Source organism: Nannospalax galili, unplaced genomic scaffold, assembly GCF_000622305.1.
Source record: "Nannospalax galili isolate Female #2095 unplaced genomic scaffold, S.galili_v1.0 scaffold467, whole genome shotgun sequence".
Taxonomy (NCBI): domain Eukaryota; kingdom Metazoa; phylum Chordata; class Mammalia; order Rodentia; family Spalacidae; genus Nannospalax; species Nannospalax galili.
This window is the reverse complement of record NW_008357490.1, coordinates 1,991,512-2,018,198: the sequence shown is the minus strand read 5'-3', so window position 1 is coordinate 2,018,198 and position 26,687 is coordinate 1,991,512. Positions and strand designations below refer to the sequence as shown.

The 26,687-nt window shown below is 48.4% G+C and overlaps 2 protein-coding genes across 10 annotated transcripts in view; one reads left to right on the top strand and one right to left on the bottom strand.

Moving 5' to 3' along the window:
* Positions 1-7,395, top strand: part of Aopep (aminopeptidase O (putative)) — a gene marked incomplete at its 5' end in the record, with an annotated part of 74,168 nt that extends 66,773 nt beyond the window's left edge. Inside the window, 3 exons of the mRNA XM_008855129.3 lie at positions 1,685-1,771; positions 3,639-3,783; positions 6,841-7,395. Coding sequence (XP_008853351.2) covers positions 1,685-1,771; positions 3,639-3,779 — 228 coding nt within the window. The remainder of the gene's footprint in view (positions 1-1,684; positions 1,772-3,638; positions 3,784-6,840) is intronic.
* Positions 7,396-9,939: 2,544 nt separating this feature from the next.
* Positions 9,940-26,687, bottom strand: part of Fancc (FA complementation group C) — a 274,173-nt gene continuing 257,425 nt past the window's right edge. For 8 of the 9 annotated variants that reach the window (XM_008855126.3, XM_029557189.1, XM_029557187.1 and 5 more), the window contains one exon: positions 19,164-20,442. In XM_008855126.3, the coding sequence (XP_008853348.1) occupies positions 20,299-20,442 (144 nt within the window). In that variant the 3' untranslated portion in view covers positions 19,164-20,298. Of the gene's footprint in view, positions 12,836-19,163; positions 20,443-26,687 lie in introns of those variants that run through there. The other variant, XM_017794868.2, reaches the window with a different exon arrangement.

Here is a 26,687-nt window from a genome sequence, read left to right as displayed (position 1 = left end):
TTTCCCTGTGTCCAGATCAGGCAGCAGAGCATTGATCCCAGGTCTGTGACTGTCCCTCTTGTCCATGTCCATGCCATACCCATCTCTTCTGGCTTGTGCTCATTTTCAAAGCTCATGAACAAGAAAGAGATGCTACTGCCAGGGCATGGGCATGGTGTAAAATATGGCCAGGAGGAAAAAGGAGACATCCCAGGGCTGTCTAGGTCCCCTGCTGCTCTGTACCTTAGGTTGTGGAATCATAGTTCTGGACCAGATGCCAAGAGTCCTGGTGGCTTCTTCTGGTTGAAGTGTTGGGATGAGCTGATTCATTGGGGGCTCTTTCCACCCACCCTTTCCTCTCATGATGCTAGGGGCTCCTCCTTCCCTTCCAAGGCCCATTGCTTATTTCTGTGTGCTGTAGAGGAAAAGATGCTTTGCTGAAGATAGATTTCATACCCCCAACTTGCTCCCCCTTTGCTGTGCTGTTCCAAGGCTGTTGCGCATTTCCCGCCCAAACCCCTTCAGGGCACACCAGCACTCCCAGTCACCCTGCCTTTGAGGATGGTAGGGCAGCAGTGTCAGTAGAAAGCAGAGCAGGTCTGTAGGTAGAATTCCCAAGCTAACACTTGAGCCTGGGAGAAGGAAGGATTGTTTCCTCCTTATCTACATGGAAATCTGTGTATAGCGGGCATGTGTGGTAGGTAGCATAGAGGAAGACTGTACCCAGGCTACTGCAGCCTGATGAGATTTGCAGGGGGTCTAGCCAGAATGTTGGCATTGCTTGCATTTTATTATTGTCCAAAAACAATCACTTGGAGCCATAAAAGCAAGCAATGACCTAGGAGGCTTTGAACGCACACATCACTTCCACAGAAGCCTGGTATTGAAGTAGTAAGGAATGTTCAGTGGTGGGCTGCTCTCTGGGTATAGCTCAGAGAGCTTGCAGACAACAGGTGTGGCACTGGAGTCTGAAATGCACAGGTAAAGCTTCTGGGTTTGTTTCTGGTTTTGTTTAATGTGCTTTAACACGGAGATGGCCCTCACCCTGGTGGGTCTGCCGCCATCTCAAAGGCAGTGGGTGCTAGAATCACACTTATGAACTATTGTCTCTTGAGTTTGTAAGAGGAGGACAGGGGGACCTGGCAGATTCCAGCAGGTAAACTTTTAGTGAAGTGTCTTTGAAAAGAATATGTCCATTTTCACCACGTTGTGCGTGGTGCATGTGGGTAGGCTCGCAGTAGGGGCTGCCAGGTCCAGGGTGCCCTGGCTTGGTAGGAATTCAGAGAGCAGCATCTTCCTCTGTGCTGTGTTCTAATTGTTACAACTGGCAGCACCCGGCAGACTTACAGGAAGTCTGTGACTGAAGGGTACCTCTGTGGGCAGTGGGCATGGGAGGTACAGCAGCAGCCTGCTCCTAGGTGCATAGGTGACCTTCCACTCCTGTATGTGTTTGTGTTTACCTGTTACCTTTCATAGCTGATGTAGCACAGTGAAACAGCTATGTGAAACTCCAGGCAGTTTCTCCTGTTGTCGGACAGTTCTTGTGATTAGGAATGTCGGTCTTTGCTTTTAGGAAGAAGCTGAATTAAAATGCACTGTCCAGCTGAAAGTGTTCAGTGCTGGTGCTTCAGAGTAATTGCAATATTCTGACCTGGTCTCTGCCTGCCACTCTGATGCTTACCAGGTTTCCCATCTCCTTTCTAAGGTTCGCCATCGGTGGTGTGAGCTCATTGTTAAGCACAAGCACGTAAAAGCATACGCACACGTGGAGAGGTTCCTTCAGGAGGATCAGGTGAGTCTTCCCTTTCCCTGTTGGCTACCTTCACAGCTCCCAGATCCTCCACATCTCTGTCAGAACACATACCAAAAAGAGTTCCCAAATTTGAAGGACTAGTTAGCATCTGAGGTGTGCCTTGCAGTTTTGAGCTGATTTCCCTGCAGTGTATCTTTCACATAGAGAATGACATACCACAAAAATTCCTGTCGCCTCATACCACCGTGGACCAGCTTGCTCCGGAACTCTCAGTCCCCGACCATGGCTTAGCAACACCTTGGTGTCCCTTCGGGCTTCCAGTGACTCTAATGGCACACATCTATGTCGGTTACCTGGGAGACCCTTGGATGGACCTGTTTGGATTGAATCCATGCCTTTGCCACACCAGGCCCAACACTGTGCTATTTCCTTCCTTTGACATCTTCCTAGGAAGTGATGACCTGCCTTGAATCGTGTGTGTGTGTGTGTGTGTGTGTGTGTGTGTGTGTGTGTGTGTGTGTATTGGGCACTAGCCTCATCTCTGGTCTCACATTGGGGTTGCTCATCAGGGAACCTCTTCTGACATGCTGTACCCCACCCCTGCCATATGTCCTCTCCTCTTACGGCCCCCTTACGCCACATGCCTTCTCTCACTCTGTACCCCAGCCTGTATCTCTGTCCAGTCTGTGTGCCAAGGCTGTGGGCTAATGGGATAGGGCCACTTTGAGTGGGGTGGAGAGCGGGGGTGTGGTGGACAAAAGAACTTTTGACAGGGTCTCAGGCAGCAAGTGAGGGTTGGTTATTCCCATAAAGAAAAGAACATGACTTTGTAGCAGCAGAAATGTCACATTTGCACAGTAGAGCAAGAGGTGCTGGGAAGAGCAGACGGGAGCTCAAGGGTGGGATGTAAGAGCAGCCCAGTGGGTTACAGCCTTGCTCCACTGTGCAGGGAGCTCCATGCCCAGCTTTTTCAGGAAAGCACTTTTGAAGCCAGACTACTGAGTTTTTGTCTTGTGCTATCCTTGAAATTCTTTGAGTTTGCTCTGGCAGAATGTGACCCCAGAATGCTCCATGGAACAACAAAATCAGAGAGAACAAAGGGGGTCCAGGTTATCCTGCAGAGCGCAGTGGCGTCCTTCAGTCCTGCAGATTGCATGAGCTGTCTTAAAATCTCAGAGCACTGCATATTGGGAGCCTTTGTGGCATTGTTTTCAAAACAGAAAAGCCAGTGTCCACTGCTTTGGGGCTACTGGAGGGAAAACAGTCAGGCTGGGCCAGAGTGATGGCATCTGTCCTGCCTGCACTACTGGGTGATGTCTTTGTGGCTGGGTAGGCAATGAATTTGGTGAGCGAGCTCATGCCAACTACTTTTTGGGCCATACTTTACTGTTAGGGGTGGGGGTGTCTTCTGTCTTTGTAATTGACACCAGGCTCTCCGTGGTGGACATTACAGGAGTTCTGTCTGTTCAGAGTATTCCCGACAGAGTGGTCACTGTGGAAATGCTCCCTTGTCACTAAGGCTAAGGTGACAGAATCCATAGTTAAGAGGTGTGGTGGTGCACACCTTTAATCCCAGCACTTGAGAGACAGAGGCAGGCTGCTTTCTGTGAGATCAAGGCCAACCTACTCCACATAGCGAGTTCCAGGCCAGCTGTCGCTACAGAGAGAGACTCTGTCTCAAAAAGACCAAAAACAAAGAGAGTTCCATGGGGTGCGGATGAGGACAAAGAAGAGGTGGGTAGGTGGAAACCATAGGCTGCAGTTGGTCACCTGCCTGGCAGTTTGTCTTTTCTCTCGTTTGTCTTTGTTTTTTTAGGCCAGCTCATGTGAAATCAGTGCAGACTATGTCCCTACACACATACACATTCACCCCTCTTCCTCCTTCTCTGGCCTCTGTGCCCTGCAGGCCATGGGTGTGTACCTGTACGGGGAGCTGATGGTGAGCGAGGATGCCCGGCAGCGGCAGCTTGCGCACAGGTGCTTTGCGCTGGTGAAGGAGCAGATGGACAGAGCCTCCGCCCAGGTGGTAGCTGAAATGCTATTTTAAAGAGGTAATTGTCTTTCCTTTCTCCTCTTAGCGACCCAAGACAGTCGGGAAGCCAAGTGATATGCCTCCACTTAGGGATACAAGGTGGCCTTGGAGAGTGAGCAGGGTGGGTGCCCCTGGGATGGGAGGGCTTGGGATCCCTGGAGCACCTCATCTTCTGGAGCCATTGGTAGGAAGCAAAGATGTCTGCCTGAAGGCACAGGGGCCCTTTCTGGTACTGCTTTGGCCACACTGGGTTTTGCACACATCCACAGGTTTCAGGATCAAGGTCAATACGGGGGGCCATGGTCATGCTATTCTGGCTCCTAGCTTCTACATGCAGGCCTTTCTCCTAGGCCCTGTATAAACCTGAGACTCCTAGGCCTGTCTCCTCCTGAGCTGTGAGGTGGGCACCAGGTCTTCCCGTGCCTTCATAGCCCACACGCATGTACAGTATCACTGTGTGCTGACAGCAGGTGTCACTTTCAACTTTGTCCTGGAGCAGGATTCCCCTGGCTTGCAGACTGGCCTGGCCTGTCTAAATTGCCTCCTTTGAGCCTCCAGCCTAGAACTGACCTTTTAGTTTGCTCCTAGTCGCCAGTTTTTAACATGTATTTCTATGCTTATAAAGTAGTTCAGCAATGGAACATTAAGTTTTATAATTAGAACTGTGAGATTATTGTGTGCTTTTCCAACAATCATAAATCATCATTTCTGTGTCTTAGCTTTTCTTCATGGCCGTACATGATATAATGTCTAATTTTGTATTTTTTAAAATTTTGCATCAAATCTCATTTTTCCATGTACTTCTATAATCACAAATTAATGAATATTTAAATTTTGTGTTGATAAGCTTCCCATTGTTGGATATTAAGTTTACATTCTCACATTTGCTTTTATGAAACCCATTTCTGTGTAATATGTTTGTCTTGTTTATCTGAAAGAACTGTAATTCTGAGGGGGAAACAGGTTTTTCTGAAGTACGATCATACTCTTTCAGAAAAGCACTGGACCACATTGGCCAGGCAGAGGAGATAGTGGAAGTCAGTGAGTGACTGTACAGCCCACAGCGAGGCCACTGAGTGCACGCACCCCAGGCGGCGAAGGCGGCCTGTGTAATAGAAACAGTTGGGGCAGCTCTCCACCACCTGTCCCTGCCCCCTGGCCTCCTGCAGGAGTCAGTATGCTTGATGTTACTGGAGACCTCTAATCTCAGGAGAGTTGTTAGGTGCTGTTAAAAACCACAAGGCAGCCAGCCACTCTTGGGTGTGCTTCCATTTTTTGAGAACCACAGAGAGTCACATGTATGGCTCTGGTGACTCTTCACTGTGGTTTTTTGCCTCTAAGCTTGCAAAAGAGTTGTTGCCAATCCACCACTTCCTAGCTGTCCTCTGAACTCTTCCTGCTTGTCCCCGTCCCTCTAGCTGACCTGGGTCACAGCAACCAACTAACTACCTGTGGTGAATGGGATTGAGTGCTGCCCCACTCGTGTCACATCCCATATCAGAACCCATATCAGGCAGTTCAGAATCCAAGGTTGAGAACATGCTGTGTCTCCAGGGGTTAAAGGCAATGTACTCAGAACAAGGACAGCCTCCTCATTTGTTTGTCATGTGGCTGATGAACACATCCTTCGATCTCCTGTTCCAAGGCTTCTCCGGCACCTTTGTGGTTTCCTCTGAGTCTTCTTGATGTATAGAGTGAAGCTCTGGAACACCAGCTGAATGGCCAACATCAGCACCATGTCTGCTGGCATAGCGGGCCCCGAGGTGGTACCGGTGCTGTGTGGATACCCAGTCCCGTGGATGGGAGTGGCAGGGCATGGCGCTGCCCTCAACTGCTCTGGCTGCTTGGGTTCCTGGCATGCTGATTTGTGACTTCAGATTAAAATCACATTGCCAGGGATTACCACGCAACCATGACCTTGGCTGCTCCTCCAGAAACCATAGTTACTTTCTTTCTGCAGTTTGGAGAACTGATGCATCTTGTAGTTCTTTGGAAACAAAAGAAGCCAACGACTTTGAAGATGCTCAACAGCCCTTTAATTATGGCCAGCGATGACCTCTCTAACAAGGTGCAGAGCTTAGCTGATTGGTGAACAGTGATTGATTTCCGCTTTGTTCACAGTGGCTAAGTTCTGCACCTGAAGAGAAGGTGAGATGGGGACAGTTAAGTGTGGCCACGGCTAGTGGTCAGCTTGGTGTGGAGCCTGATTCCAGAGGAGAGATCAACCGATCCAAGGGTGCACCTACCACCCTTAAATTTGTCTACAAAATAAAAATCAACTAAGTGGAGCACTGTCTGTAAGGTCAGATACATTAAAAGTTGCAGAAAGCTAAAGGCAGGTGCATCAACTGATTGTCACATATGAGGGGATTCTGTAGTCCCTGCCAGGGCGCCGTGAACTCTCTCTTATATTTGCAGACCACATCTCCATGTGTCCACAGTCACCAGCAAGACGATGCTGAAGGAGCTCCCAGTGAGGCGTGCCCGGGCTGTTGATTGGACCCGCCCTCCGGTGCCTACTGAGCTGATATCAGTTCTCGTTTCACACACTGGCTCAGTTCAGCAGGAACAGGAGTGGAGCCCTTGAGCAAAAAGCCTTCCCATCTGTAAGTGCCTGATGCTCACAAGAGGCAGGCCTCCCGGAGGAGGAGAAGACAGGCCTGAGTGTGCGGCCCAGGTTCCAACAGCGTCAGTGTCCTCTGTATGTGCTCCTTTGGTGGGGATTTGTAGAATTACAAAGCTAACTGCAGAAAGATTGAATTCCTGCTCTGAAAGCAGATGCGATTAGTGCCCACTTCTCCCCTCTGCTGGAGTTGAACCTTCCTGAAGCAGTTCAAGTACATGAAAGGGTCTCTTCCTAGTATGTGTCTTGTCAGGGAAGCCCTGTGTGAGCTGAATGAGTGGCATGTGGTTTGACTGTACACCCCAGGTTTGGGATTGTGAAGTGTGGCTCAGATCTTGCCCTTGTCTTCCAATGAAAGTCCTCTCTAGTGGAGAGCAGAGGCCCAGAGGGTACTCCTTATAGGAATTCCTCGTGGTGACTGGGTCATAAATTTTATTGCTGTTTCTTTTGCAGGACAGTTCACAGGGAGATTCTCTTTCATACGCCTCCTCCAAACCCTGCTGGGACCAGGACTGCACTGACCCGGACATCAAAGGAAGGATTGTGTGGCTGCTAAAGCCATCAGCCCATAGCAGTGCTCTTGCTCACTGGGTTGTTGACTGGGGCGCATCTTGGCTTCTGGTTTCCAGAGGCTGGCTTCCCCTTGGAGTATGAAAAAGCAGAGCCCCATAAACAGTGTCGCACCTGTTAGCTGCCTGACTGCTTTTGTCTCCAATCCTGGAGATACTGAGTCTGCATTGGAATTGAACTATGATTTTAAGGCATTCTTCCATAGAAACAATGAAGATACCCACAGCATGCTGTAAGCCTGGCTGCACGGGGTGCCTGTTATTCCAGACACCCACCGCCATGCACAGAGCATCACATGAAACGTCCTGTGACTGATTCCCCAAGGATTCTGCAGAGTACTTTTGATATGCTCAGTCTATAGCATTTTCCAGAATTTAAATTTTGGGGGTAGAAATGCAGGAGAAGGTATATTAATAAAATGTAAGGGGTTTGATTGTATTCTTGTTTCCTTCTGAATTTGATACTGCTCAAAAATAAGGAAAAGCCTGTGTCAGAACAGGGCGCTCTCCACACTCCATCTCCTTTCCTACTTCTCTAGTGTTTTAGTAGACTTCCAGGTACTGTGGATTCTGAGAAGGGTGAAAGTAAAAGTTGTTGGGAGGGGGGCCTGCTCTCCCTGAGTGTGGAATCTCTGCCAGTCTGGCACCAGAGAATATCTGGTGAGGCCATTTTTCTTTCCTACAAATGTTGAAGTTTAACAACAAGCTGCTAAGCAAGCTTCCAGTTTCTGTCCAGGGATGGCTGGAGACTGCCTGTGTTCAGTCACATGTGTGTGGATGAGGTTAGCCATGTTAGAAGGAACCAGAAAGAACATGTCTGCTGCCTGGCGGGGCTTTGCATCTTGGACCTGCTGATGTAAGGGAGGCTCTGGGACCACCTGCAAGAGACGAGTTGGCAAGGAGCCCTGGGCTTTCAGAGCCTTTGTTGAACCAGAAGCTGTCATTGCAGAAAGTTCTGAGGATTTTCAGATTTTTTTGTGTTATATACCAGAACAGTAGAAGAATCAAACATTGTTAAATTTGAATCAATATTCACACTGCTTTCCATGAGGACTTGAAATGACTAAGTGGTGCTCCCTGGTTCCCCAGAGTGCTTTGAGCTCCCTTAGAGGTGGAACGGGACCACACACCCTCCAAGGCTCCTGCAGATGGACAGCACCTCCCACCCACCCCCCTGAACTGGTGACCACTGGCTCACTGATTTGCTCTGGCTTTGTTCTTTGAGTTCTTTAGGAACTACCAAAGCAAATTCAAGCTTTGCTGAGTAGGCAGGATTTTGCCCAGGCTGCTAATCTCCTTGTTCCCATGGGTCACCGAGTCTTGTGTCTTGCTTGAGCTGTCGCCAATGGGCTTCGAGTCAGTGGAGGCTTTTTGGAACTGGATGTCTGTTTTACAGCTTGGGTGGAAGACCTCTGGTAGAGCTAGCCTCTGCCATGTCTGGCCGGAAGCAGAACAGACTAGCTACCAAGCCTGGCAGAAGTCCCTGCCACGCATAACTCAACCAAGAGGGTCAACGGACTCGGGGAATGGACCTTTCTCACCTGCCCGCTAAAGAGCCAGGGGCCAGGGCTGGCTGAGGCCTCGGGAGTCAAGAATGGTGCAAGTTGGTAAGAGATGAGCCTAGCACTGCCCTTTTTCACATGACTCGCCTTCACAATAACTGGAGCACCAATACATTGTTAACCTCTGGTCAAGTAGAATGCAGCAGGCTGTGAGTGAGAATGCCCAGGGTGTCTGGCAGCTTGACACCTTCACAGGGAGGAGTTTCTCTGGAGGACACAGTCCTGGTGATGGATGAGCTGCCATGTAGGTAGAATCTGTGAGGTCCAGACCCCAGGCACCTATAGGTCAGGTATAGACTGAATTCATGGGCAGGATATGGACTGGATCTTTTGGTTAGTGCTCCCTGTATGCCACAATATAGCTCAGGGCAGGTCTGCAGATGCCTGTGTCCAGGAATACCCTGTCCCTGGGACTTGGAACCCCTTTGTGGGAACCCTCACCTCAATCCACTTTGATGTAAGGATAAGCCTGCTTTAGACAGCTTGGAATCTGAACTTAAGTGCTACATAATCATTGTAGAAGAGAGACAGACCATGTACTTGGGGGTCAGGCATAGTGCCTTGGCAGCACTAGTTCGATGACCTTACCTCGACCATTCTGGAGGCACTCATGGCCTTTCTCTCTTACCTCAGGCTTGACACACAGGCCCTCCTGTGTCACATAGGTTCATGGTGAGGATGCTAGCCACTCACCCCCAAGCTAAGTAAGGCATTGCCTGATTGGAACAAACCACTGTAACAGGGTGATGCCTACACTGGACAGAGGGGTTGGGGACAGGGTCCCCATAAGGCTATTGCTACAGGGTCTGGGTAGAACAACAAAAACACTGGCTGCCTTTGCCTTTCACCCAATACTTCCACCTTTAGTAGTCAGGTAATCGGTACCCCCATGCCCCATGGAGACAGCAATTCACTAGACATTTATGTAGAGATGAGTGGGAGGAGTCCTGTGATCATGCCAAGGCTGGGTGGGGCTCTGAGGGCTGTGGACACATGCCAGCGTCCTGCCCAGGCTTGCAGCCCACCAGCAGCTTGGTGGTGCCATCTGTCACTGAGCTGCCCTGAGGCAAAGAGCAGTTAGTGTTTTAACTCCAGCCAGCTTTACTAGGTTTGTTAGAAGAGTGAGAAGAGGCAGTCATGTCGTTTAAGCAAGTTAGTCGGTTGATTGCCAAGCCCCTGTTCCCTAGAACAAGGGGCCAGGTTGAACCAGCCTGGCCCACCTGAGACCACTAGAAATGGACTGTTCCTCCTACCCCTGACCTGGCTGCCCGGCTAAACTGTTGTCCTGTGCTGATGCATCCGACGGATTAGAACAGGCCTTGATAACCTGTAAACAGTGGCAGGACCGGTCTCTGCTCAGCCCAGGCAGCCAGGTCTGTGGGAAGGCAAGGAAGTTGGGCCCTCTAATGTCTTCCCCTGGACCAGAGTCCTCCACGTGGGGAGGATGCTGTCCCTCTATACACATCCCAAACCTGGTCTAGAAAGGCAACCATTGCCCCCACCACACCTGGCTTGTGGAGAGGCTGAGCCCCTGGAAGGAGCAGGAGCCGTCTGCTCTGAGAGCCCATGGTCGGTGGTGGTTTCCACCACCCTGGCTGTGAGGCTTTGGACAACAGCCAAAGGAGAAGCACTGGGAATTCTGGGTGGACCCAGGCAGGAAGTAAAGGGTGGGGTTGGAAAGAATCTAAGAGAAGGCTGACTTCTCCAGCTCCAACGCTCCTGTGGGATTAGAGGATTTGAAAAACATTTATTTTTAATGTAATTTCACATCAAAAGATTGAAGTAATCTACACCTTATAAGACATCTTGCTTGGGGTACAGAGATGTTACAGAATGCCCCCAGTGTTGGAACCAGAAGTAGCAGGTGTCCCTAAACTTAAGTCATCCCTCCAAAATGAAATGGTTCTGCAGGGTCCATTTCAGACAAGTACTGGGTACTTGTCAACTTTTTCTCCTGATCAAGGTTCAACAAAACAAGGACAGTGAGTGGCCAGGCAGCAGGGGAGAGGCTGTGCCCAGGACCTCTGCTCTCCATAGGTCTCACCTTTGCCACAGCTGGCCTTGCTAGACGGAGCCAGCCAGTAGAGGAATGGCACCAGCCTGGCAGAAGGTAGGGGCCTTGCTGGAATGTAGGCAAGGATCTGCTCACCCACCAAGCAGACCCCGAGAGGAAAGGAGCACAGCCTGTGCCAGCCACATCTCCCAAGCAGAACCTCCGATTCCTGGACCTGTGGTCTTCGCTGGCCCACTCTTGTGTGGCTGAGCTGCCACACCCGTTCTCAGGGTACAGGCATGCTGCCCTTGACAAGTGCCTGCAGCAGCTGGGTGGTTAGCTGGTCCTTAGAACACTCCCTCCCTGTGACATTTCAGTCTGGGCCACCTTGGGAACCCTCTGTACCTCAAAAGAGTCATCAAGGTGGTTGTAAAATCCAAGTCAGGAGAGCTCGTGCACCACCCTAGCCTAACAAGGGCTCAGAGCTGGGCTGCTGATGGCTGCCTGGACTCCCAGGGAAGGTCCCAGAGAGCAGTCTCAGGGAGGGGCATGAACTCCTCAGCCCTAACCACAGTAACCTATGCCTCCTGGCCAGGCTGTCCAGGTTTACAAGGTGGGAGGAGGAGAGACAGTCTGGAGTATTCAAGGGCAACATTTTATGGATCTTTTCCCACCCTTTGGTGCTGTCTGGGGGACTGATCGACCGAAAGGCGTTTCTGTTCCAGTCGGATGACCAGACAGTGTAAAAAGGCAGCCAGCCTTAAGCCTGGGAGTGGAAAGAGGCTGCCAAAAGTTTCCCAGAGCAGTACAAGCTGCTGAGAACCTCAGCCTTGGTGCCAGTACCCACCTGAGGCCATGCAATGCCCCTTCTTGAAGTCTGAGGTGGGGAGGGAGCTCCATGCCCCTTGTTCTCAAGGAGACTCAGTGCCTGTCAGGGTATGTACAAGCTTGGGTTGGGGGATATACAGCCAAGTGATGAAATGGCAGTAAAGCCATTCTCCAGACAGCTCTAAAAACAAACCAGGTGTTGCAGTGTCATGTGAGATGCATCAGTGTTCAGGCTTCAAAGACTTAACGAGGATGGGTGCCAAGGCGAGAATGTCAGAGACAGTCCTCTCCCATGAGTCCTGAGCCCACCCAGTGTCTTCAGGCTGCTTAGCCACTTTACCTAGTCATTGGCAGGAATGGGGGTCAGCCAGGACAGCTGGGTGGCCCAGGTGGAGACTATCCATTGCATGTCATTCCTGGCAGGGTACCCACCAGGGAGATAACACCCCAGACCCATGTGTTCTGCTTGGTCACACTACAGCACTGTAACTGCATGCCCAGAAAACTCAGCTTGATGTGGACCCAAAATCAAGTGAGTATGTGCTTGTGGCTTCCACTTTCTTGAGCCTTCTTTGTGTTCCTCCCACCTGTCATTTTTTTTTTTTTAAGCCCTTTTTGGGGCCTGCCTGCTGCTGTCTGAGAGCCCAGGAGCTGCCCTGCCTGTGAGATGGCAGGGGAAGATGCTACAGCCACCTCTGGTCAGGTCCTAACTATAGTACCAAGAATCTGGAGCTCCAAAAAGTTCTTTTCCACACTGGTAGTCTCCCCCCCCCACCGGTTGCCCAAGGTCTGACAGAACACTCTGGAAGGTTAGGTGTAGTCTGTAAACTGAGTTGGACTTGGCAGGGTTTGAAAGGCAGGAAGGAACGAAGCCATCTGGGGCTAACAGCACTTCACCTTGCTCCTCACTTCTAGACTGGCACTGAGGTATTGGGTAGCGACGGGTATGAAGGTCATGTGGGACTCAATCCTAGTGTTCGCTAGGGGGATAGGAACGAGGTGTTTGTGTTGAGTTGTAGAGGAAAAGGTAATTTAATGGAAAGGAATCATAGCTTTGCATTTTAATATGTCCAGGAAGAGACAGGTGCAGAGATGGGGGTTTCAGCACACCTGGAGGAAGGGAGGCCATTTTTTAGAGCAGGAAAGTGATTGTGCAGAGATTGGGCAGAGATGGACAGAGGGATCTCAGACCACAGACTCCAAATGCAAGACTCACAAAGCCCAGGTCCTCAGGGCACATGTCCGGGTACATGGTTCCGGCACAAAGAACCCCTTATTTTCTTAGAAGATTGCATTCCAATGCTAGGGCATAAGTCTGGGAGTAAGCACTAGAAGTCCCACAGTGCTGATCACAGGACAGGGAACACAACTGCAGGTGTCTCTTGTTAAAGTGACAGATGGCGCAGCCTGTCCTCTCGGCATTGTTTAACATCAAGGAGCAGCTTTGCGTATTGGAGACCACGACTTGCTTGCTTCGTTCCTTGCTTCTTTTCCTTCTTCATAGATCATACATGCAGCAAACAGAAACAACATATCAACTATAAACACTTTTCTCTCCCCTCTCACCTGATCTCTACTCTCAGCCCATCATTATAATGAGATGTTTCTATGTCTACCCAACAAAGATATTCTCAGTCATGGTCCAGCAAGCACATGGACACCCTGCCTCACACCCACCCAAAACATAGCACGGCAGTCATCCCACTGTGTCCTGGAATGGCTGGTTCAGGGCCTTCCACAGACAAGTCTGTATGAAAGATGGTGTGGCATTTACATAATCCCATACCAGATAACCTGTGCACATCCTCCCTATGCTTGTTATGGAGCTGAGGATGACCCTGGCCTCCTAATCCTCCTGCCTCCACTTCTCAAGTGCTAGAAGTGCAGGTGTGTACCACCATGCCTGGTTTACGCAGTGCTGGGGCTGTATTTCCTAACCCTCCTTTAGACCTAAATCATCTCCAAATTAATCATAAACTATAACCTGAAAACAGTTGTTACACTGTGTTGCTTAAGGGCATGACAAATTTAAAAGTCTGTAACAAGTTCAGGTCAACTGGTGATTTCCAAATAGTTTCAATTTTCAATTGGCTGACTCCTTGGGTATAGACTCCATGGATGTAGAGAGTCAACTGTATGCACATAGTACACATCCAGTGCGTACTTCGATTTTTTCATGTAATAGACTTATTTAGCACATGTATGCTATGTTGCTTCTCTGTCGATGGCTTGTTTGATGTGACAGCATCCTGCGGGCACCCTCTGCTCAAACACTAGGGCAAAAGCTGCTCCCCTGTCAGCTTTTCTTCATCTGGAAACTGAATAACTATTAGATGAGTTAATTCATGTGAATCCTGGCATCAGAGGTTTGCCTTAAGCATAAATGAGTGTATTTCCTCCATGTCCCCCTTCATTGACTTACTTATCTAGGGCTCTACGGAGTCATTTTCAGTGTTGGCTACTTCTAACGGTTCTGCACTAACCAGCCCTGGGTGTTCTGTATTGGCACGAGTGCTAGCCTTTCTAAGGACACCCAGGGCTACTCAGTACTGCGAACCAGGCAGTCTGAAGTGGAGAAGGGGAGTCTGAAGCAGGTATGTGTTACAGGGGAACAGAAATTTAAAGTTCTTGGGTGTTTTTATAGTGGTATTCAAAGCACAGAATTTATTACTTAGCCATTTTGAGTGCAGTAAGGGCATTCCAGTTACTTGTGGCCATCCCTCCATTCATCTTCTGAACATTTTCCTTTTCCCCAGCTTCCTCTGTTCCCAGTGGACTAACCCCATTTGCTCTCTCCCAAGCCCCTAGCAGTATGAGTTGACTTTGTCTCCATGAGTCTGTCTAGTCTAGGGACCCCACATGAATCTTAGATGTCCTTTTCAATGTGCCTGGCTTAGCATAACATCTTCTGTGTTGTAGCCCGTCAGAATGTCTTTCTTTTTAACTTATTTTAAAATTTGTATTTATTATTATTTTTATTTTTGAGTGTGTGTGTGCATGATGTGGGTGGGTGGGAGCAGTGGCCTTGATATGCATGTGGAGGTCAGAGGACAATTTTCTGGAGTCAGTTCTCCATACTGTAGTTAATTAACACATCTGTCACCTCACATGCTCTGTGTGTGGGGGGTGGGGTATATACATGTGTACACCTGCGAGCACACCACTTACAACTTTGTGAAGTATGTTCTGGCAGTGAAACTCAGATTGCTAGGCTTGCATAGCAAGAACTTTCACCTGCTGAGCCATTTCACCAGCCCTCTTCCCTTTTTAAAACTGAATGATATTCTATCATGTGTATAGCACATTTTGTCCATTCATCCCTCTGTTGTGAACACAGGTGGTTTCTCCTGGTGCTGCTGTGAACACAGATACCTCACAGAGGTCCTGCCTTCAGTTCTTTGGGGTAAATATCTACAGTGGAATTCTGGGTTGTCACATAATTCCAGTACCATACTATTTCTAGGACATGTACATTCAAAATTTTGGATTTTCACCATTTGTTCTCCAGAAGGCAGTGTCCTCCCTCCTCCCCGATTCCGTCAGCAAGAGTGCCTTTCCACACAATCCCCAACACAATATGGGAAAATAATTTTACTCACTCGCATTCCTTAAAGCTGTGCTAAATTTTTTTTGTCTCTAAAACTCATTTGTATTTCTCCCATTAACCATGTACAGTGTTTTTGTACTTCCCCACAAGTCACTTCTGTTGTGGCCCCCTTCTTACTGATTTGTATAAAGTGTTTCAAAGTTAGAAAATTAACTCTTGGTTATATGTGGCAAGTATTTTCTCAGGTTGTCATTTGTATTCACATGGTTTGGTTGTGTTTTTTATTTGTAAGTGGCCAGATTTTATCAGCCTTTCTTCTGTGGCTTCTTGATTTTAACACCATCTGTAGAGAGGGCAACCTTCGATCTTCAGGGCCCAGACACAGCTGAGGGAGGCACGACAAGGGTTCTTGGTGTCTATACACGATGTAGCTTGGGTCCTGGATTCTGCCGCCACCTCTTTTCTGTCTCCCCACATCCCCTCAGAGGACTAGATCGAGCTCTGAACCTGCAGCCTTAGGTGGTGTGGCAGGGTAGGAGGCCGGGTGATTGATTATGTAAGTCTGAAAACCAAGAGATAAGTCATGCGTTCTCAATTAAAGCTCAGAAAACTGCACGCTTTCAGTAGGGAAGTGTTCTGGTTCTGGCTTGAACTGTCCCCACAGGCTAATGTATATGAACAGCTTGGTCCCGATTGGTGATGCTAGTGCAGAGGTTCTTGAACCTTTGGGATGGAGGCCTGGCTTTTGAAGCAAGGTCCTAGGTGTCTTCAGGGTTGTAACTGCCTGTACAATGCTTCCCAATCAGCATGTTTGAGAGGTGAGCACTGCAAGTTCCCACCACAGACAGAGCTCCTCCAGCTACAAGGGCTTCCCCACCATCATGGCAAGTCCCTCAGAACTGTGGCCTGAGTACATCCTTTCTCCCAGAAGTTGTCAAAGCAATGTCTAGAAAAGTAGCTAACACAGAACATTCTTGTTTCATTTATGTATTTTCATTTTTCTAATACACCACCTTCCCCAAGCACTGTGCTTCTGCCCACCCCTCTCCTCCAAGTAAAACTCCCGAGGCCTTCCCCTGGAGAAAACACATCCAGTGAGCATCCTCCCTATGCTGACCTCAGGGGAAGTGAGAGACCAGCTTGTATTCTTTAATGTTTCTTTGACCCAAGAACTAGAGTCCCACTCGATTCGCAGTGCCTTTTTTGCACTGTTGATGGAAATGCCACTGTGGTATGCTGATCCTGACCCACACTCATCCAGCAGACAGGTCTTGGGCAGAGATGATGGTATGTAAACAAAGGCAGTGAGCAGCAGAGGGGAAGCAGTCAGGTGCAGGGATTCCTGGAGTGTGGCTTGGGTGAAAGAGGAGAGTCAAAGGCAACCACAACATGTGGCCCCAGTCTGCAGAGACAGAATTGCCATCAGTGGACATGGGGCTAGGTGAGTGCAATGGTGGGGTCAGCACTGGGACTGCCACATGTGCCAAGCCTCCTTGCCAGCAGAGGGTAAGTTCCAGAGCATGCTGTGACTCTCTGCAAGGGGCAGACATGAGAAGCCACAGGCAGGCTATGCCAAGAGGAAGTCAGGAGAAAGGAGGAGCTGTGGATGGGGAGAAGGCCTGATGTGTCACCAGCCTGGGGAAAATGTCCAAGAAGCAGGCACTCAGTGTATGTGATCTGCCAGCCAACCCATGGGGCTTGAGAACTGGCTGGTGGCAGGAGCCACAGGAGGGCACCTGTGACCTTGGAAGGTGTAGTTCGTCGTCTGCAAAGGGCACGTAGATTCATGGATATAGTAAGGTGCGTGCCCAGGAGCCCACAATGAGCATGGCTTTGGCCCATGAGGATGGCTTGATCTGTCCTGGTGGCAGGAACAAATGTGGATCTGGCTTTTTAGAGGGCAGCTTTGAGACAAACCCATGCTTATTTCACCTCAGTACTGGATTTTTGGCTGTAAAATGGTCTAGTGATGATTGATGCCTTAGGATTTTTTTTTTTGAAAAACCCCACAAAGCTTCATGTTAAAATCCATTATCCAGCTGGGAGCAGGGCCCTCATTATGGCACCATGGCGGAGTGGGGTGGCGATGGGTTGCAAAGAGAAGGAAAGGCAGGCAGAGAGGGAAGGGAGGACAGGGTGTTCATTTCTCTTCCTGTTTAGCAGCTGTTTAGAGTCCTTGTCACTAGGGGCAATGTGCCAATGCCTCAGCATCCCTGCTTCTGGGCATAGAGCTGGTCTTGTCCTACACTAAGAGGATGCCCTCTGGCCCCTGTAGATTCCATACAGGAGACCTGGCTTCCTATGACCCTGGATTTCAGACTCACCAGGTAGAACTAGGTTGAGAAGCTAAACAGTCACATGGAGCTGGCTGCCAGGCACCAGGACAAGAGGCTCTTCAGAGGCCCTCAGATATCACCCTGGTGTGGTCAGAGATTCTGGTCATCCCATGTCAGAATACTAATCACCCTGGAAACTGACTCAAGCTGCTTAGCTCAGTACACCCAGTACACAGTACACCCTGTCCAGCTTGAGCTGGGATATAGTAGGAGCTGAGCAGATCAGAACATCTTTCCTGACTCTGAGAGGCCTGTCTGCAGGCTGGAGAGCAAGTGACATGAGTGTGAACACAGATGGAGCAAGGACAGAGATGGGGAATAATTTTGAAAGCAATTATATTTAAGTGTGGATAGAATTAAGTTTGACCTCCAGCTGGGTGTGGTGGCACAGGCTGTTAATCCCAGCACTCAGGAGGCAGAGGTAGGCAGATCTCTGAGTTCAAGGCCAGCCTGGTCTACATAGTGAGTTCCACGTCAGCTGGGGCTACAGGGAGACCTTGTTTCAAAAAGACCAAAAAAGGAAAAAGAAAAAAAAAATTAAGTTTGACTTCCAAAAAACAAAATGAAACAAAGCTTTATGTGTGCATGTATATAATGTGTGTACATGCATGTGTACATCTATGTGTGTATATGTGTGAGCGTAATTTAATCTTTCCTTTAGTCATTCTCCCTCTTCAATGACACTGCTGACCCATGTCTGGAGGGAAGTCATAATTAGTCTTTTCCAAGCTAGATCTAGGATTTGAGACCAGAAGCTTCCACAAGTAGGAGTTAGAGGGAAGGTTTGTTTCTTTGAGAGACGTATTATAATCAATGAATACCAAATTAAGTACAACTTGACTTTTATTTTGAGTGACAAAAACTAAAAACTCCAGTCACACCCTCCTGTGTGCTTGCTTGGTAGCGCAACAGGCCCATCTAGGGCTGGAGAAAAGGCAGGGAATGCCTGCTGGTCAGTCTTTTCCCTGGCTGCTTCTAGGAGAGTCTGGATATAGCAACTGCAAGAGAAGAGCCAGAATCCCCCGGGAGACCAGCTTTAAGCTACAGTGCTGCTAAGGAGCCTTGTGAACTGCTCTCTGGGTGGGCTTCCTGTGACTGTGGCAATCAAATGTCTTATGAAGCATCTCCCAGGTGGATATTCTGTGAGTTGAAGCTGATTTGCACAGAGCTAGGGGTGGGAAACTCCCTGCAGCAAATCCACAGGACAGGGTTGCAGGTTGGTGGCTTTCCCGGCTGGTGCATTGTCTGATGTGCATTCTCACCAGAGCCCTTTCTAGTCTCTACTTAAGTGTCTTTTGAAAAACTAAAAGAACACATGTCCAGACTTTGCCTAGTCAATGGCAAATAGAGGAGGTAGAGTTACTAATTTCAGTGAACCCCCAAATTCCCTGCTGTTGGCCTTGATTTTCAGGGGAAGTATTGACCCTTCCCCAGCACAAGTCACTTCTGTTACCTCCACCACAGTGACTGGGATGGGAGAGTGACTTGGCACAGCATCTTGGCCTCCATCACTGCACCATGCCCGGGCTAAGAAGTCAAGCTGTCGCTGAGAGACAGTCAATGGAGGGACCGGTGCTCACCTGTGTCGAGCAGCCTTGCCCACTTCACCTCTCCTGTCTCTTCCACTGGGCACCTCCCAGCTCACTGACATCTTCATCAGGGTAGGAAAGGCAAAGAGAGAGTAGGTAACCAGCCGCTATCTGCTGCCATGATGCAACTTTGTGTGGACATGAGGGTTTTCCCAAATCAGAGGCATAATGGGTGGTCCAGGGCTGTGATGGGGTGAAGGTGAACACCCCTCATCTCAGGTTATCTAGCCATGGCCAGCCCAAATGTCTGAAACATGAGAGGGCTTCAGAAGCTTTAAAAAGCTTGAGAGATACTTTAAATGAGGCAGGACCAGAATAGTTAGAAATCTTCCAAAAATGTGGCATGTACAGATGAGGTAACAACAGTCTTGCTTTATTGTTTGCTGTGACAGAAAGGAGGAGGTTAGCATGATCACATTACAATGTCCACAGGTTTTCCCCTGGGATCCTGTCCACACAAGAAGATCTGATTCATAGTGGCCCCTCTTTTTAGGGGTTCTTCACTGTCTTCAAATTGAGCTGTTTTTGTCAAGGCCACAGCTCTGATGCAAAGTCCACAGAGGAGCAATGTCAACCAGGCAGAGTGCACAGCTTTTCTCAGTGACCGTGTGCTCCTGTGGAGCACTTTGTATGACGAGGGAAGCTGTGATCCCAGCAGCCTAACAGTAAGCCTCTCGTAATGTAATGCTGCTCAGAAGAGAGGCTCAGGTCAAAAGTTCGTATAATTTTCCAGATCTTCAGGCAGCTGTTCCATTAGCATTGCTATATGCTGAAATAAGTCATTCTTCTAATTGTCACCTTCTAATTTCACAAAATGTTACTCATATCTCAAACAGGAGCCAAGGTTCTAAGCCTCTGAACACATAAATCAAAATGGGCAGGAAAGGAGATCCTGACTTGACAAATAGACAGCAGAAGGGATGCTAACATCTTCCCTATGTGCCCCACCCACCATGGGCTCAGTCACCACCACTTGCCACTACTGTCCCTTGGATTGTTTGAGTGATGTAAAGCTCTGGTGATTCTGCCTCCTGGAGAGAGAGCTCAAGGAAGCAAGACAGTGTACTTTTCCCAGAGGGTGAAAGGAAATACCAAAAACTATTGAGCTCCTAGAAAATGATTTGTTTGGTCAAAGGGCCACGTTAAACTGACCAATTTATTGGACCAAAGACTTCCAATTATTCAAATAAAAGCTGTACATTTTGGAATGACAGGGCCCACCCAAGCCTTTCCTTTCTTGATACTGACTGACTATCCAGGTAGAAGGCTTAGAAGGTGACATGGGGCACTGAGTTTGGGCCAAAGTACAGTACACAGCTCATTCCATGCAATGTGTGCTTCCAGATCATGCCAAGGTTGGTCTGACCCATTCTCACAGCTCAGAGGACTTATTATAAAACTCATCGCCACACATAGTATCTCACCCATTGCTGTAGCTTCAACAAGACTGATGCCCCTTGTAGGTCCCCACATGGTCTGTTCTCTTGCTAGACTTGAGCTTGTAGCTCCTTAAGGAGTGCTCTGGCCAGCTTTTCTGACCTAGGGGCTTCGACACAAAGATGATCCCATCTGTACAAGGTCTGATTAAGAAAGCCAATAATCTCATGGGTTATGGCATCAGTGCGGGCCATCTGCAATGAGGGAAGAGAAGGAAAATTAAAACATTGTCCAGCAGACCCCCTCGGCCCACTGGGCTAAGCAGAAGTCTGGCCTGGACACTCCAAGGAGAAGCACAGCTCACTCGTTTTGTTTACAGGTGATGACCAAAGCCTGCCTGTCCCCAGAGTAGGACCACTTTCTGATGACCACTCTCCCCACATCAGCCCAGCGGCTCTGATGCTCATTGATGCTGAGAGGCTACAAACAAGTACTATGTGGGGACAAGCATGTCCCAGAATGCCATCCGGGTACAGCTCGAGCATTATGTGCCATGGGGAGTGCGGACAGCTTCTGCTGCTTGGCTTTCTACAAAGGCTCACTCTGCCCTGAGAATGGGAAAGACCTCCTGCTTTGTTCACATAAGCAGCTTTATGGCTGGCATTCCTGAGCTACCCTGATGCATTTTTAAAAAGTTTTTTTCATTGAAAGCTGCACGTGGTGGTATATGCCTATAGTCCTAGGGCAGGTGGATCTCTGTGAGTTCAAGGCCAGCCTGGTCTACAAAGTGAGCTCTAGGCCAGCCACAGGGACACCCTGTCTCAAAAAGACCAAAAAAAAAAAAAAAGTTTTTTAATTGAATTTTTGAGAATTTCATATTTGATCATATTTAGAACCCCTCTCTTCCCCTCCCCTCTCTATACCCTCCTTTACTACCCTTCATGTAGTCTAGCATCTAAGGTCCTAACACAACACCTGCTTCCTGCATGGAAGCAGGTAAGTGGGAGAGTAGGTGGTGGTAGTTCTGCTAACTTTTCACAACCTTGAGAACTCCTGCCTGTTGGTGTCCAAACTTTCCCAAGAACTTCCACTGAGATGGTAGGGAGGGGTTAGAGTCCCACACGTTAGCTGTGTAAGAAATTTACTGATTTTTTTTTTAGGCATAGCAGCATTACAAAACCCTAAGTTTGGAAGAACAGGCTACACATCCCTTGTGTGTCAGTATGCTGCAAGGTTTAGCCCCCATACCCCAGCTCAGCTTTATCTTGTCTCCTTACCAGGCCTTTCTGGTAGAATAACCAGCCACCCTGGTTTTGCTGCAACTCTGCTGCTTCGAGCCCTCACAGGCTCACAGCCTGGCCAATCCTTCGGTCCTGGACCTCCTTCCTCTGGCCATCAGTGAAATACTTGTCTTATGTGCACTACATGAGCAGCAGTGTGGGGATGCAGAGCTATGGGCAATTGGCAGGGCTGATTAAAACTAGCACTGACCAAGGCTGTGCTGGGAAGGGCAGCAGCTTTGGCAGGACCCTTGCTATCTACATTGTCACTGCTTGATTCTGACTCAGAAGTCACGGATGCATGATGCTACAGTGACCTTCATCAGATGCATTCCTTGTAACACAGTGTAAGCCTCCCTTGATACCTTAAAGACTTAAATGTACACTTAGTACAGACTGCCTCCCACTCAGGGCCAGGCGCACCCATGATTTCAGCCTCAAATATGCCTCAATCAGGGTCAGGTAGTCAATATGGAGACCTAATCTGGCATCTTCCCTGTTCTGTAGTTACACAAAAACTTATGCCCATGCTGGCTTTGGCTAATATGATCTGTACAGTGGGTTAAATCACAGTTAAGCACAGCAACTGCAAAACTGAACTCTCCATTTCAGACTGATACTAACTTGTTGGGGGAAGGAGATCCAGCAGTGGAAGATAGGTTGTCCACCAAAAAGGCACTGAGAGCAAAATAGGTGGTAGAGAGCTCCAAACATACATGGGTGCTCACACAACAGTCCCAGCACCAGTGAGGGAGCAAGTGTGTAGCAGGGCTGGGCAGAGAAGGGGCAGCCAAGAGATCGAGATGGAAATATGCATGGCCTTGGAGGGTGGTGACAACTGGGAAGCCAAAGCCAGGAAAGGAGCCTGGGAAAGGACAAGTCAGCAACCACTGGCTACGGGAAGAAGGGCCTGAGGTGGTGTTGGAAGGAACAGGTCCCATGTCTGGATGAACCAACTGCTAGCGTAGGATGCGGGCTTGATGGGCTGGGACTGCTGCCTTCTACAGACCACCACCCTGCTGGCCTGGAGCCAGCCCAGCTCTCCAAAGGTGAAGTTGCTGAGAGCAGAGACCAGACCCCAGGCCAGCCTTATGAGTCACATTAAATCTGCTTAGGTGACCCCTAAGCTGCTGATATAGAAGTGCTGTCCCCATAAAGTTACCATCTGGCCCCTACTGTCCTCAGGCCAGCCATGCCCAGCTCAGGGCTTGCAGCAGACAGCAGCTATGGAGTGCTGGAAGGAGGTGAAGAGACCCTAGCGAGAGGCTGCTGTCAGGACCACTGTGTCCAAGCCTCCTTGTTAGTTATGACAGTTCTCAGCATCTACAAGGATATTGTGGTCTGCCGGCTGCAGTGGCTCTGAGAGGCCCAGATGGAGCACCAACTGGAGGAAGCCAGTGTCTGGAGAAGAGTCCTTTTATCTGGGTTTCTCCTCTTATTCTCGGTAGTTGAAGTAACTTGGAAGTTTAAGGACAGGACTCTAGGGTTTCCATGCTACTGCAGTCCCAGGTTTAGATCAGCACCATTAATAAGTGGCTGGTACAGAGCTGAACCAAAGTAAGCGGCATGCATGGTGCAGGAAGCCAGCATGCTTTGTGCAAGGTCCAGCGCCCCTAGCCACAGCTTGGCTGTTGAAGAGCCAGGAGTGTGTGGTTCATCTCCAATGTGGACTATTTCCCAAGATTAGAAAGAGATGTGCCTAGAGTACCAAGCAGAGCGATGGTGTCTCCAAGGGCTTTTGCTTGGGTCCTTTTCACACTGCAAGCAAGGCCAGGGCCACTGACACTCCCTGCTAATTCCAGTAGGTGAGGGTGACAGGACAGGAATGGATCAGGGAGTATGTAACCTTGGAGGACATATAACCCAGCCGCAGGGCTGATGCTCTGTCCACAGATGTGAGCACGAGCAAGACATCAGAATTGAGTGGCAAAATTGTAACACTTTGGGATCTCAGAAGTGCTTGCTGTCCTGTCAACTTTTCAATAACTAGATTCAGTGTCAGTGCAGAAGTTCCCACCTACCCATGCTGTGTCCCAGGATCTGCCGGCATTGGTACAGGACGTGTACCACACTAATGAACTTGTACCACTGCACTGCTACTAACTGAAGTCTAGGCTTCACTTTGGCCCCCAGTCTCTCTCTGTTCTTTTTCTCTCACAGGATCTCATCCAGGATACATTACTGTCACCTTCCTGACTCCTCTGGCTCTTGGCTATGAAGGATCCTTGGAGCTCCTGTTCTGATGACCCTGACAGTTTAAGAGGGCCTGGTCAAGAATTCTGTACAAAGTCTGTTTACTAGGGTGTGTCTGATGTTTTTCCTTTGATGAGACCTGGGCTATCAGTTTTGGGGAGGAAGTTGTGGTCAATTTCAATTTTCAGCTTACTGGGATCTAGGCATGCCTGTGAAGGGTTGGTAAGCTTAGGTTAATTGAGGTGGGATGACCCACTGCAATATGAGTGGCATCATTCTATGAGCTGGGGTCCTGGACTAAACAGAAAGCTGAAAAGGAACTGAGTACAGACCTTCATGGCTCTGCTTCTTGGCTGAGGATGTAAAGTGAGGATGCAACCACCATGATGGACTGTACCCTGTAACTGTGAGCCAAAATAAACCTTCTCCCTTAAGTTGCTTTTCTCAGGGTATTTTATCACATCAACACAGAAAGCCCGTGAAGATGATGTGATGATTTATCATACTACATCAGGGTGTACATGCCAGCATAACATCTTCACTGAGGGAGAAGCTAGCAGGGGGAAGTTGGCTGTTGACCCCAGGTTATATGGACATGTTTTTAGCTCTCAGATAAAGGTGAAATCATGCAAATTTTGTCTTTGTGTCTGGCTCATGTCATTCATATTCTCTGGGTTCATCTATGTTGTAAGAATGTGTCTTATGAACATCCTCAACAGACTGCTGAACATATTCTTGTGCTGGGGCTGGGCCCTGAGAAGCCCTATTATAAGACAGGGAGTCCCCTCCTGCTCTTAGCCACCCCCAAGCAGAGGAAGTGGACACTGCCAGGCAGGGCTGTGCTGGATGGAGGACACCCTGGCACTGCTCTTCCCATGTTCTTGGCAGGTCCGGTCACCATTCTCCAGGCCCTTCCTCATATTCGTGTTCATAGTCAAACCACGGTAGGGAGGCTCTGGGATCTGCTTTTTCTTGATTTAGTTGCTATCTGAATGAATTTATTTTGTTTGTGAAAATTCATCAAGTTGTATTTTTTCATAATTAGCCAGGTGTGGTGGTACATGCCTTTAATCCCAGCACTTGGGAAGCAGAGGCAGATGGATCTCTGTGGGTTCGAGGCCAGCCTGGTCTACATAACATGTTCTAGGCCAGCTGTGACTATAGGGAAACTCTGTCTCAAAAAGACAAAAAAAAAAAAAATTTTTCTAAAGTTGAAATCTCCCAGAATCAGCAATGTTTGGTTCACTTTTTATTTTCTTTAGCTACATGAGGGTCCCATGTAGCTCATGCTGGCCTCAAACCCACTATTTAGCTGAGGATGGCCTTGATTTTAATTCCCGATCCTCCCATGTGCTGAGATTCCAGGTCTGAGCCACCATGCATTCACGATGTTGCACAACCATCACCACCTATCTCTAAAATGTTTCCATGATCCCAAACAGAAACTCAGTACATGTTCAACCTTTACCTCCCATTCCCCCTCACCCACCCCTCTACTCGTGGAGAACCTGTTCTATCTTCTGTCTATGAATTAGACTATTCCAAGGAGCTCAAATAGGTAGAATCATATTTTATTTTTTAATTTTATGTATGACTGTATTACCTGCATGCATATAAGTACTCCCATATTGTGTAGTGCCTACCGAGATCAGAAGAGGATGTCAGATCCCCTGGAACTGGAGTTATGGACCACCATGTGGATGCTGAGAACTGAACCTGGGTCCTCTGCAAGAGCAGCCAGTGCTCCTAACTGCTGAGACATCTCTCTATCCCCAAATAGGTGGAATCATATAGTATGTAACTAGTTTATTTCACACAGCACAAAGCCTTCAAAGTTCATCCATATTGACGAATGTTCCAGAAGCTCCTTCCTTTTTAAGACCGAGTAGTATTTCACGGTAGACATATAACAGGGCACATTTTATTTAGCCAATCATGTATTCCTGAGCCCCTGGGTTGTGTCCATTTTCTGGGTAGTGAATAGTGCTGCTGTTGTCCTGGCATACAAGAATCTGCTCAATCCTCTGCTTTTAATACTTTCGGGTGATACCTGGGGGTAGAATCACTATGTCCCATGATAACATTATATTTAATTATGTGAGGAATGACCAAACTTCTCTGGAGTGGCCACATCCTTTTAACATTCTCTACTGGAAATGTCTGAGTAGTCTAATCTCTTTAATTCTCAATACACATTTCCCTTGTTCTTTAACAGCTATCTGTTGTGAGGTATGTGGCATCAGTCTCGCTGTGGCTGACTTTATAAGGACTAGAGCTGCTGGGTTTCTCTTCAAGTGTGTCCTGCTCACCTGTACACCTTCCTTGGAGAAGTGTCTATTCAAGTCTTTTATCCCTCTTTTAGTTAGGTAGTTTATCTCTGTTATCAAGTCAGAAGGATTCACATATCTAACAGGATACTAAACGTGTACCAGATATACTATACCCCAATATTATCTCCCACTCAGAATCATCTTTCTACTTTCTTGATAGTATCTTTTGATGCATAGAAGTTTTTAATATTCCTGTAATCCAATTTATCTATTTTTTTCTTGCTTCCCATGTTTTTAGTGTCATTTTTAAAGCCACTACATAGGGGCTGGAGAGATGGCTTAGTGGTTAAGAGCACTGGCTGCTTTTGCAGAGGACCCCAGTCCATTTCCAGCACCTACACAATGACTAACTGTAACTACCTGTAACTCCAGCTCCAGGGGATCTGGCACCGTCTTCTGGCCTGAGCAACCATTATATGACATGAGTGCACTTATACACACATGCAGGCAAAACAGTCATACACATAAATTTTTTTTTAAAAAGTTAATATGTGGTTCCGTGCCGTAAGTGGGACTCACTCCTGACCCTTTACACACCCTTTGTGCTGTGCACCCTTCCGAAGGGTTTCTCTGTAACCAACTGATATGGTTTAGACATGACATGTCTTCCCCAAAGACTCATGCTGGGTCTTGCTCCTCAGCAGATGGCACTATTTTGGAATGATCTGGAAGCTTTAGGAGGTAGGGCCTACCTGG